The sequence below is a fragment of the Vigna radiata genome, chromosome 6, assembly GCF_000741045.1.
Source record: "Vigna radiata var. radiata cultivar VC1973A chromosome 6, Vradiata_ver6, whole genome shotgun sequence".
Lineage (NCBI taxonomy): Eukaryota > Viridiplantae > Streptophyta > Magnoliopsida > Fabales > Fabaceae > Vigna > Vigna radiata.
In genome coordinates this window covers 34,736,577-34,749,223 of record NC_028356.1, presented here as the reverse complement: position 1 = coordinate 34,749,223, position 12,647 = coordinate 34,736,577, and the positions used below count along the sequence as shown (strand labels likewise).

Genomic DNA, 12,647 nt, shown 5'->3' with positions numbered 1-12,647 from the left:
TTTATAATGGATATATCACATATCTTATTGTTTTAAAATAAATGTATTGGATATCTATCATATTCTATACACGTATAATATTCGTGTCATATATAATATAGCATATGAAGTCAATGGCTTCTTCCGTATATAATAATTAATTTAACTAATAACTTGTAAAATATAAAAAGATAGGAGTGCACGGCGATCGATTAGAAAAATAAAATTGTAAACTAAAACATCAAGAAACTATTGAATCTAAAAATAAAGTACATAAAGATATGTTTAAGAAATTTGAATACAAACTTTTGGATATTGACTTTATCTATGAAATTATTGACTCGCTAAAGTTTTGTTTAAAATTTCTTAAACTGTTTAATTAGGTCAGAACACTTAGTGTATGCTTTGCATTTATTACTTAGTCTCTATTAAAATTAAACTTTCTAAATAACCTTCTAGCTTAATAATAAAAAACACTTTACACTATCTTTCTCACTACATTTCACATATACTATTTATGTACTCATGAATACAAACAGCAAAATGATATTTTAACACCCTTTTTTTACACCATTTTGACACTGCACACATGTCAAAATGTGCTTGGACGATTTCAAATTAAAAAAACAAACTTTGGTTTTTCTCTTCCAAATGAAAAATGATATTTTAACACTATTTTTTTGACACCATTTTGACACTCCACACGTGTCAAAATGTGGTTGAACGATTTCAAATAAAAAAAAAACTTTGGTTTTTCTCTTCCAAATATGTCCTTGCCTCAGCTTTTTTTAATTTGAAATCGTCCAACTACATTTTGACATGTGTACAGTGTCAAAATGGTGTCAAAAAATGGTGTTAAAATATCATTTTTTCCTTCCAAATATACCTCTGCCTCAACTTTTTTAATTTGAAATCGTCCAATCACATTTTGGCACGTGTGCAGTGTCAAAATAATGTCAAAAAATGATGTTAAAATATCATTTTCCATACAAATAATATAATATCTACGTTCGATTCATTCAATCCATTTATGAATAAATATTAAAATATCCGTTATCTACTATTTATAAACAATAAATAAGATATTCATTATTTATCACAAATTTTATTTGTGAATATTTACGCATATCTGCGTATCTCTAGTAATAGCCTTATGTTATGACAAATTTTGGTATCTGTATTCGTATTTGGCATATTGTATACGTATATCTTGGCATGTGATTTGTTATGTTGGGTAAGAAGCATACTTTTTTGAACTTTGAGAGTCAAATAACAATTAATTTGTTTTGCACGTGATCCATGGATGCAAGTGCTATCTCTGAATTTTGTAAATGACTTTTTTTGTGGAACAAAATTTAGATACGTTTATTGAATTACCGTTGAAATTTATTCTAATAATGTATAAACATTTGTGCTACTAAACTTTATTATTTTAGAAGAGTGTATATTTTTAATTGGAGAATATAATAGCATAAAAAAACCTTAAAAATGCATAGATAGTGTTCTTAGAAGAGATAAATGGAAAATATTTTTTATGAGAACAAAGCCGTAAAGAAATCTAAAATAGGAAATTGTTGTGAAGTGTACATCAATATGATCAATATGCAACGTGTGAAAACAAGAGTGGGATTTTGACTTAAAAAAAAAAAAAACTAAGAGATGAATTTGTTCTTCCTTTGGCTAGTGGTTTACGATATCATAAAATGCTTTTCTCTACATTAGAACTCGTTTATGCCTTGTTTTAATTTCTTAACTAATGTTTCCAAATTAGAAAAAACATTAATTATTTAATGTAATAGCAATAAGCAACAAGGTGTATGTCTTTTTCAATTACTATTTTATACGGATATATAAAAAAATTAATATATGTATCCATATATAGTTTCTTACGACTAATATCTTAAGAAGAATAAAAAAAATGAAGGAAGCCACATTGGCTAGTTTTTTATTATTCTTTTAATAAAAACAAACAAGTTATAGTGGTAGGTGGAGAATTTTAATATTGCAAAATTCTACAACTATTTGTGAATGTAATTTGATTAGATAAATGAAGATTTGATTAGCTAATAGATTCAATCTTAAATCCAAAATTTACGAAAAGTGAAATGATTGGATTCAAGACAGAAGCTCAAATTTTTCTACTTTCCTCGTATAGATAAATGGGTAATTTTTTATTGTGAAAGATTTCATTTTTCTAAATTTGGTTTCTTCACACATGCACCCTCTTGCTGATCGCCACTGACGAGGCTTAATTCTTGGAGAAAGAATATATTGTGTCTAACAAATCATAATTACATTAGAAGAAAATTTCAGACATGAATACATTTTACTTAAATAAATTACTATTATTTGTAATTTTAAATAGAGAGACGATACAAGACGGTTTTTTTGTCTTTTTGGAATTGCACACAAATTTTATACTAAAAATATGTAATATTATCTTTTTACTAACCCTTAAAATATATCGATTAATATATTAGGAAAAACCTATATTTTGAAACGTTAAATGTATTAGAATCCAAACAAAGTTTCATATTTGATAAAAGAAGAATCGGACAAGAATTTATATATATATATATAAATACTTTCATTCGTAAGAGATTTTGGAGTAGTATCAAAAACAAATTTATGAAAAATTAATTCAAAACGAACAATATCTTATCAAATATCGAGATCTGGTATGGATGCACCGGCGTGAACTCACAGAAGGTGACAGTTCAACGAAACCTGTGTATGTATGTATGCCTTTTCCAAAGGCACCAAATTTCAAATCCATCTTCCTATCACTGCTTTTCAACTATCGTGACATGTAAAAGGGGAACACAAAACATTTTAAAAATGAAAAGCAAGCATGCAACGCGTACCAGATTGTACATACACAACAACATAGAATCGCAAAAACCGTGTGAACCAATTGGTTCAACATGCCAACATGTTCATCATTCTCGATTTACTTCAATCTCACAAGTTAACTTTGTAGGTTTAATCCATAATCTGCTCCTTTTTCTTGGTAATGAAAATTTAAGGAGTGGCATGAGTAACAGTAGAAAGTCAAAATTGATGAATAGGGGAAGAATATTCAAAGCAACCAATTCATTCTCTGCACGTGGAGCGTTTGCGGCAAGGCATAATTAACCCTACACAAATTTTCAAATGAAATCCCACGAAATACATAAGAATTTGGCTAAAGTCAAATCAGCTTGCAGCTTTTAAGGACCCACTTGGAAACAGCTTCACCGTCTCTACCAGAAACCTTTCTGTATATAAATATATGTAGAGAATCACAAGCTATAACTCAGCTAGAGCAACACTGTAACATTTTTTTCGTTGCTCTTAGAGAAAGAAGTTAAGTGCTCAAAAGAATATAGTACTGTTTGGAAAAAGCAAGATGCAGATGAAGAAGAGTGTTTGGATTGTGATGGTTATGACAGTGCTTGTGGCGTCATCACAATTCTGGTTTGTTCATGCAAGAGTCCTTCGATCAGAGACACCTTTAGGTGATGGTTGTGAGGATTTGAAAGGAGAAGCTTCGTATGTTGGAATGGCAACATTTTCTGTTGCTTCTAACAACTCCATAACTCGTCAATTTGCTCGAAGTTTGGCGTATAAACTAGCTTCTGGACCCAGCAAAAAGGGTCCTGGTCACTGATTAGTCTTTCTTCCTTGTTTTTCAATCTGGTGGTTTTCTTCCACCTTCATTTCTTTCAATTTTCTTCCATTTTTTTCTTTTGCTTTTTGTTTTCACTTCCACATACATTAATCAGATACATGTGTGTCCACTTTGCAGAAGCTGTTTGTAAAATTAATCTGTTACACATCTCTAAATATATATATATTTCTTTCTCTTTTTCATTTCATCACCAACTGAAAATATGCTTAACGACACAGAGCTTATAAAAAACATTTGATTCCTACGATGTGCATAAATTATGATGCAAAGAAAACCAAAAAATGCTCAGAATCATCGTCTATCAGTTTTAAATTTCTCTCCACTGATATATGAATTTTGTACTATTACTGTTGAAATCTTATATATATCATCAACGCTCTTCAAATTGCATAATATTTATATATTATGATAACAAGCAATTGCGTTCATTGTTGTGATGTATTCAACTCAACTCATAACAGGTGCAGTCGAAAGCTTGTAAATATAATACGCAAACAGGTAAATGAAGACATCCTATTATTTCAAACCGACCAATCACAAATTGTCACATATACATTGTCAAAAAGTTATAAAAAAAAAAATAAATTGTTAAAAAGACTTTTTTTTAATAGTAATATAAAATTTAATTAATGACAATTAACAGTAATAAAGTTATTAAAGATTTATTAATGTTAATAATCTCATGATTGGGACCAAAGCTATCTCGATGTATTGTTACTGTGCTAATTCTATTAATTTTATACACCTTAAAAGTTATAAGTTAATACTAGTATGTTATTTGCAGCCTTTAAAACTGATATTAACTTAAAATGATTCACATGATCAAAGAGGTTAATTTACTATTTCTAAAATAAGTTTTTATTACAAATGATTATACTTTTTTTATGCTCAAAACGATGATAATATTAAAATCTGTAAAAAGGAAACAGAAAGAAAGAGTAACGAAATTGTTTTTGGTTGGTATGTTTGCTAAGCAATGGTTAAAGGTTTTAGAATGTAAGTCAAAGATAAGATGAGAAAGGCAGATATGAAGGATGACATTCCCCTGCAGCCATGCTTGGAAATGTTGACTTCTCACACCAACTTTCTTGTACCACCAAATGAAGTCTATGTAGTATTTTAATTTTCTACTCTCATCAAAACCAATATTTAATTTTGTTTAAAAGAACAATTAATAGTATTTTGTTCTGTTTAATTAAATTTCCACAAGTAGTTTTCAAAACCTAACTGTATTTGCTTAGTCGACTACTTAAACTTGAAAATGGTCAACTCATTGATAACTTGGAAAATTGGTGAAAAATAATAAGTTCAGTAAGCTGACAAAATCAGATATGACTAAGTACGGTTAGTTACTTAATTTAATTAAATTCTTAACAAAAAAGTAATATTTTTAAAGTTTTAATTAAAAGTTTAAGAATTAAAAATATATTTAACTTCTTATAATAATTATTAAATATTTATTAAATTAAGTAAAGAAAATAAAAAAAAATACTTTATGGTTTTCGTCCACAGATTTTTTCTATAATTATGAGAAATCAAGTCATTTTATATACATAAAACTGTGTGATTTCACCCAATCCAAAGGAATCAAATATCTTTGGAGAGTTTGTTTTAGGTATAAATTTTCTTTTTCAGGAATCAAATTCCATATTATATTTGGTTGTTGAATTTTAGAAAACTTATTATTTATTTAATATTTTAGAAATAAAACTGAAAAAAAATGTAATAAAAGTACAATGAAGATAGATAAATAATTAACTTAAACAATTTTAATTGTTGTAACAATACGATTAAACCCTAAATTTTAAAATATTAGAGTTGAAAATGTTTTTAAAACATATGTGTGTATATTTTTATAGGTAGATCCTATGCACCTTTCGTTGAAATATGAAGTAGATCGAGGTTGACAATCTTAAAAAACAAAAGAATTCAATCAAGCTCTTATATTATAAAATTTTGCAGTTTTGATTCCCATGTTAATGGAAAATTCCATTTTGCAAGACAAAAAAGAGAACATTTTTTTTTTCAAACTTAAACTAAGTATCTTTAGATAAATTTGTCAACTCCTTCATGGTTGAAAACAAGAAGACACAAGATCAATTGAATCGAAAAGAAATTACAAAAAGGGTGATTAACTCACTAAATCAATCTCTCTTAACCCTTGAGGTTATGTTAATCTTTGTTATGGAAAATGGTAAGTATGGTTGACACACTAGTACAAAAATCATATTTTATGACGTACAAAAACGAATTATGACGTACATAGTTTTGTAAGTTATAATTGGTCTACATTTTATGACGTAACAAAAATTTACTATTTTTTTCAATATTCATATAAAAAAAATGGACTGATTTTAGAAATTGTGTACTTCATATAACGTACAAGACTATAATTCGTTTTTGTATGTCATAAAATATAATTTTTGTACTAGTAATAAGAAAAAGAAAGTGAAAATTTTCCTTAGACAATTTTTTATTTCATTTCCAATAAGTTGAAAACATAACATGCAATAGTTTTGAGGAAAGATTGTTCCTAACATTGCACAAATACCAATACCAATGAAAGTTGATACTTTTTTTCATCTTGCACCCAATTGTCAAAGTTACCCACGTGTAAGTGTGTTAATATACATGATTTAAGTCCTAGCAATAGTTTTCAATCCTACCAAACTGATACTTTTGTTTCAAATAAGTGGTACTATCAGATTCAAATATCACAAGTTTGACAGGTTAGTTTACTGAACATTTAACATAAAGAAGAATAGTTCTCAATGCTACAAACGTTACCGACAGCTTTATTATGCATGAAATTGATTCCAACAACCTTAATCAAACAAGGAATGCAATGAAATTGAACATCGTAATCGTGGCATTAATTAATAATCAACGTAGGTAATGAATGAGCATATTCAAGGTCAAAGAGTGGCTGTGGCAGCATGTGAATTTGTAACGTTAGGGTAGGAAAATGTTGAGAGTCCAAATCGCAAACATGCTCACACCACAGTCCAAATTCTTGGCTGCCCTTGTCAAAAGTGGTCCATAGAATTAGGAAGAACACCCATCTCTCCTATCTCAACATTCACTTTGCTCGTAAACATGTACTCATGCAGACAACAAAATAGATTTTTTTTTTATTATTAAAATTGAGTTTTCTGTTCTCCTATTTTCCCACCTTGGACCAAAGACACATTCATCTATTTAAAATTTCACTTAGATACAATGTTTCGGACATGGGTCGAAAATCACAATTAACACTCCTTCACATTTTTCTGTCAATCTTCTAACTTTATTTTAAGTCTTCGTTACGAAATTATCATCTGTTCGGCACTTCCATACTCCTAACTAAATGAGTGGGTGCCAAAGACACTCCGACACTCAAATTATATGTATTCGATCGATTAATACATTAAAGTTTTAAATTCGTTATAAATGTAATCATATATTTTCTTACATTATTTTTATATTTATAGGTTTCAAAATAAACTTTTAATTAGAACTTACCTAATCACAACCTAAAAGTCAGTAAATATATTTTATTTGCTTTCACATGTAGATATGTTGGATTTGTAATAATAATTTAGTAGTAAAACCATCAATCAACTTGTCGAGAAACACGGAAATTTAAGATTAGAGACGATAGTACACAAATTTTATGTTATTTTACTATTTTACATAAAAGCATTAGATTAAAATAACGAACCATCTTTATTAACTAATGCATTCCACAAAATACTATAGAAACCCAAATGGTTTCCCAAAATATGACAAATCTTGATAGAATTTACAGCAACTGATTCATTTATGGAAGATCGTTCATACTTTTGACAACAATCCATAAAACTATTTCACAATTAACTATATTAATATTTTTATAATATTGTTTTTCTATTTTTAAAATTAAAGTTTACATATATATATATATATATATTAAATAAAATTGTGAAGTGAGTCATTTGTCGGAAAAAGTTGGCAAAATATAATATTTTTTTCATTAAAAGGGACAATATGAAAGAGTTTATAATTGATCGTAACTCTACGAAGCCCCACTGGATAATTATAACCCAGTTGGAGGAAGTTGACAACACGTTTAAAATGGGCCAGCTTAGAACAATTAATGTGACAGATAGGTCTGCTCCAATCTTCATCAATTTGCTTAATCATACCAGATTTTATTTTTTTATTTACATGAACAGAATTAAATTATGAGGGTACTTTTAATGATATGTAAATCAGTCCAACAGAAAATTATCTTCCAAAAAAGAGGCTAAAATGACTAAAAACTTTAACTTTTATTTCATTTTCATGTGAGTTGGTCTGAAAATCAACCAGAATGTTTTTCAAAGCAGTCAAATAGGCAATCCTGAAACAATGATCTATGTGCTCAACCAAGCAATAGTCAGCGTGCATCGTTACCTCATTTATGATGCATCATTATATCTTGGAACTTTTTCTTGAAGTTCACGTGATATTAACACAACAACAATGTGAAACTTATTCTTCACATAGACTGTCACCACAACACACCATAAATGAAATTCAAAACTTGACACAGCCAGTCCATGGTCTCATACTATCACAGAATAATACATTAATGTCACTGAGCAAACGAACATGCTGTGAATAAAGCACTAATACTATGTCCCTGTCAATCTGATTTTCACAACTTGGAAAGCTAAAACCTCACAAGGATAACCATTGTATACACATAGATACAATTAGTTAATCAGTATGCAAAATGGAGCAACTTTCATCTTAAATCACAAGTGTAGAGAGGTATGCATATGTTAGTCCAAGATTGCTGCTTATGTAAAAGGTTGGGCACAGGTTACAAAAACAAAGAGATGACCTTAAATGTGATATCAATCAGCACATAATCCAATGAAGAAGCTGCTATGATAACAAATGATTGGCATCATCTACTCTTGTAGTGCTGAATGAACAAAAGCAGCACCATTGTTATCACCATTGATCGAAAATTTAGCAAATGGTTGAATCAAACAAGCAGTAAACAAACCATGCATTTCTAAGCATATAACATTATAATAGCAACTGAACAGCAAGTTTAACAAGGACACACTCACAAACATCACCTGAAAATAGAGTACTTACATATAAGAATTTAATTAGAATACACTCATCTGAACATTGATAATAAATCCAGAATTGTCTTGTTACTGAAAACAAATAACTTCCGTGATAATTATTTAAGTTATACATCATAGGTTGTTATCACCTCACAACCTCTCTCCTGATAACAAAGCTCAATTACAACTTAATTAAATAACACTCGTCTTTGCACTACAATCCTGAATTGCCATAGACTTGAAAATTCTTCACTACATTGTAGAATAGGAATTGTGTACTTTTATGAGGCTTGTGTAATTGTTTCTGTCTTTGTGGTTAGAAACTATTTTATGAAATTTGTTGCTAATAGAATTATTGGATCGTTTGAAGGACGAGCCAGGTAGGTACCCATAGTATAAGTATTTGATGACTTTTGAACTTAGCTTTGACTCATTTGATATAAAAGCTTTATGCTTTGTGAGGGAAATTCTCTTTAAGTCCTAATGAAGAAGTACTGATTCTCATTTTTAATTTCTAACATAAAATTACGAATTTTTTAACATATCAATCGATCTTCATTATGGCATCTTTTTCATCTTTCAGATTTTCTACTTTTTTATGACTGAATTTGTAGGAATCGATCAGTTTACCCTAAACTTCTTTGATTATGACAGAGGAAATTCACAGAAATTCACAGGGTATATAATAAAGATTCAGACAATGTACATCCTAACTAATGGGGAAGTAAACAGAAGAAAACTCAATCGGCACAAAAGAGCGAAACCAGCATCACTATCATACCATTACTAATATATAATCATTGCTATATCTCTAAGCTAAGTCACCAACATATAGTTTCAACCGAGAACAAATATATTGCAAACTCTATTCTTATCACACGACAAGCAAACATCAGAAAATTGATGGATTATCAAGAAAAAAATGCAGTTCCTTAAATTCTTCAAGTGTTGTTGTTCAATAAAATTTGGAAACAGTGGTTAGAAACAACGGTAGCACACATAATCGAGATAAAATTCTAATTCTGATAAAGACCGAATGGAAATGTATCTAAATTTATCCTTACTGTTATTACCATAAGTTGATGCAACAAAAGCATGCGCACACTCAAACGAGACTGTAAAGTTAGAAACGTGAAAATTTTTCATACGAATCCGACTAAGCCAGAGCAAGTAATTTTACATCCGCGGACCTTCCAGTTCTACAATGACGCAGAACAAAGGTTATTCGGAGACGACAGTGGCGACGCCCTCTACGGCGGAGGAACCCGGCGGAGCTCTGGTCTTGACAGTGTCGAGCATGCGCTTGCTGATCTCCTTGGAGTAGAACTGGAGGGTCTTAATGCCATCGGCGGAGGTCGCGGCGGAGGCATCCGCGGCGGAAAAGGCTTCCCCCTCGATCTGGCGAGCGGCGGCGGAGGCTTCGTCGAATGAGAGAGTGCCGTAGCGTTTGGAGAGTACGGAGGAGGTGGTGAGGGTCTCGATGAGGCGGTTAACGATGGCATCGCGGGTGCGCCCGGTGAGGGGCCATATGGTGAAGGAAAGAGCTGCGGAGGGGTCTGGCTGCGGCGGAGCCTCCGTTTGCGGTGGAGAGGAGGGTTGGTTGGGTGTGGTTTCGGTGTCTGACATAGTAACGACGAAAAGGGGAATATGGGATTTTGTGTCTGTGTGGTTTTAAAGGGTTTGAAAAATAAAGGGAGGAATAGAAAGAGACAGAAAGTGTGACGTTTGTTGTGTTTTTGTTTGAGGAATGGGATGTTTCGACAAACAATGCTTTGCCTTTTAAGTGAGATCTATCTGGGAATCTTTGAAAACTACAACATTAATGCCTCTTTTCATTTTCATTTCAAATTTTATTGATTTAACTGCATGATATAGGAAGAAATTTGATGGGGGTGTAGAAAGAAACATCCTACTTTAACTCGCATTGGTTTAGCTTCAATGGGCCTATGCTAATCAACTCGATCGGCCTTATTTTATAATATTGTTATTTGAACCTCTTAGATTTATTAGTATACATCCTCTCTTTTTTCATAAAATAATCATTTTCGGTGAAGTAATTTTGGAAGGGTTAAAGATTATAACTTTCTGAGAAAAAAAAATTAATATTCCAAAAGATACCTTTTGTAAGAGTTAAAAACTACTCACTCAAATGAAATATCAATAAAAACAATTAATTCATTTGGTTTTGTTAATTATTTTAAAATCTTCCATTTTTATCCATATTAATCATCATTAAATCAATTTATTGCAATGTACCGTTACCAACTCTCTTTAAAAAGGTGTGATTTAAAAAGAATTAAGAGAATATGAAAAGTTGAAAGACGGAGAGTGAAATAAATTATCAACTTTGACATTCTTTGAATATGACTCATTCATTAGGAATTTGGCTTTTAATGCATCTGGGTGAATGGACATGGCTTGTGCTCATGTTGCAGCAAACGCACTTTTTGAGCATGTAATGATTCATGTTACAACATCTGAGTTCAAAATCATACTTTTTGAGCTCCAAATCACGCCATTGTTTCCTTAACCTTTTCCGACTTTAACAAACTTTGATGTCTAAATACTAAAGGACATGTTTGGTTTCGTGTTTACTCGGGGAGACATCATGTGTAAAAGGCATTCTATGAATGACAAGTTGAATTTATCATGATGTTTGCATAAAATAGGTTACAATGTGTAATTGAACATATTCGATATAATATAAGTAATGAAATAGAAATTACTGGTAGGTAAGGTGTATGATAGATGGTGCTGCAAATAGTAACGATATAATTAAAATTAAAGTTTCGGGTACAATAAATAGTTATTAGAATGATAGTGAAAATTGAAGCGTTTGATATTCCTAGTATATGGATGAAAGAAGTTATGCTGCACTTACAGAAAAACCCTCTTGTATACTATTATCATATAGTCAGTGTTGGTGAGAGAGTACCTGAATCTTAGCTATACTTGCAGCACTGTTTATGATGTCGATCGATGGGAATACAATAAAGCAAAACAATATTCTTATTTAGTACTTTTCTTTCAATCATTCAATCTTTTCACTCTTGTTCTTTTCTGCATATATAATTTTCACAACCCTCTGCTATGTAAAAATACACTTCATTTAAAACTAATACGAGTGATTTGCTGTTATCACGTGTGACTTGATTTGAGACGACTGTGAGATTCTGCATGATTTATATTTTGAAAGATGCAATCAACCAAAGAAGGTGTAACATTGAAAAATTGGAAAAGGTTTTGTCTTTATTATCAGTATCCATGAAAAGGCCAAAATGTATGGTATTTTCACCAAAACGCGTTGGCTAGCAGTACTCAGTATCTCACGCTAGGAAGGAACCCCCGACACCACTCAGACAAGTATTTTCCATCATTTCATGGGCATCGATGCTTTAAAGAAAAAGAAAAAGGAGAGACAAAACCGAAAAAGAACAAAAGAAAAAAGACACTGTAAAAATTACTGTATGTCCAAAAAATTTACATCTCCTGTATAGATTGCAATACAACATATGAGAAAACAAAGTACCGACTCAAGAACAACAACCTAAGTAGCAAAAAACATTCCTTCCCTAGCTGCTTTCCATAAGAACTTCATTATATATCTATATATTTAGTTGACAAAAGGCCTGGAAAAATTTGAATCTGCTAACAATACTTGTACACATTGAAACCAACCTCAAACCTGAATTTCAATGTGGTCGTTTTGCAACCTTGACTCAGCGGTTGTGGAGAGGATCCGATGCATTGGGAACCTTTCTCTTCTGTGGGAAGTAAACGCCAAAGGGGTATCGTGGACGGTGGTGTTGGTTCTGAGGCATGGTGTGAGGGTGGTGATGAACGAGAAGTGAAGGGTGGTGGTTTTGAGCGGAGACTTGGAGTGTGAGGAGGAGGAAAAGCATGAAGCTCTTGAA

General features: G+C 31.0%; 1 protein-coding gene across 2 annotated transcripts; it reads right to left on the bottom strand.

Moving 5' to 3' along the window:
• Positions 1-8,131: 8,131 nt before the first annotated feature.
• On the bottom strand, positions 8,132-10,477 carry LOC106764417 (MFP1 attachment factor 1). Of its 2 annotated transcripts, none has more exons than XR_002668312.1 (2): positions 9,807-10,477; positions 8,132-8,579 (listed from the first exon to the last, which is right to left on the bottom strand). XR_002668312.1 is itself a non-coding variant. In XM_022782529.1 (2 exons), the coding sequence occupies exon 1, from the start codon at positions 10,357-10,359 to the stop codon at positions 9,955-9,957; it is 405 nt and encodes a 134-aa protein (XP_022638250.1). In that variant the 5' UTR covers positions 10,360-10,477; the 3' UTR covers positions 8,132-8,579; positions 9,924-9,954. The 2 variants fall into 2 exon arrangements, 1 of the variants encoding a protein (XP_022638250.1); XM_022782529.1 differs by having other exon boundaries at positions 9,924-10,477.
• Positions 10,478-12,647: the final 2,170 nt, after the last annotated feature.

What these genes read in the sequence shown, in the direction of transcription:
- LOC106764417 (XM_022782529.1), bottom strand. Translation starts at nt 10,359, where the DNA reads ATGTCAGACACCGAAACCACACCCAACCAACCCTCCTCTCCACCGCAA.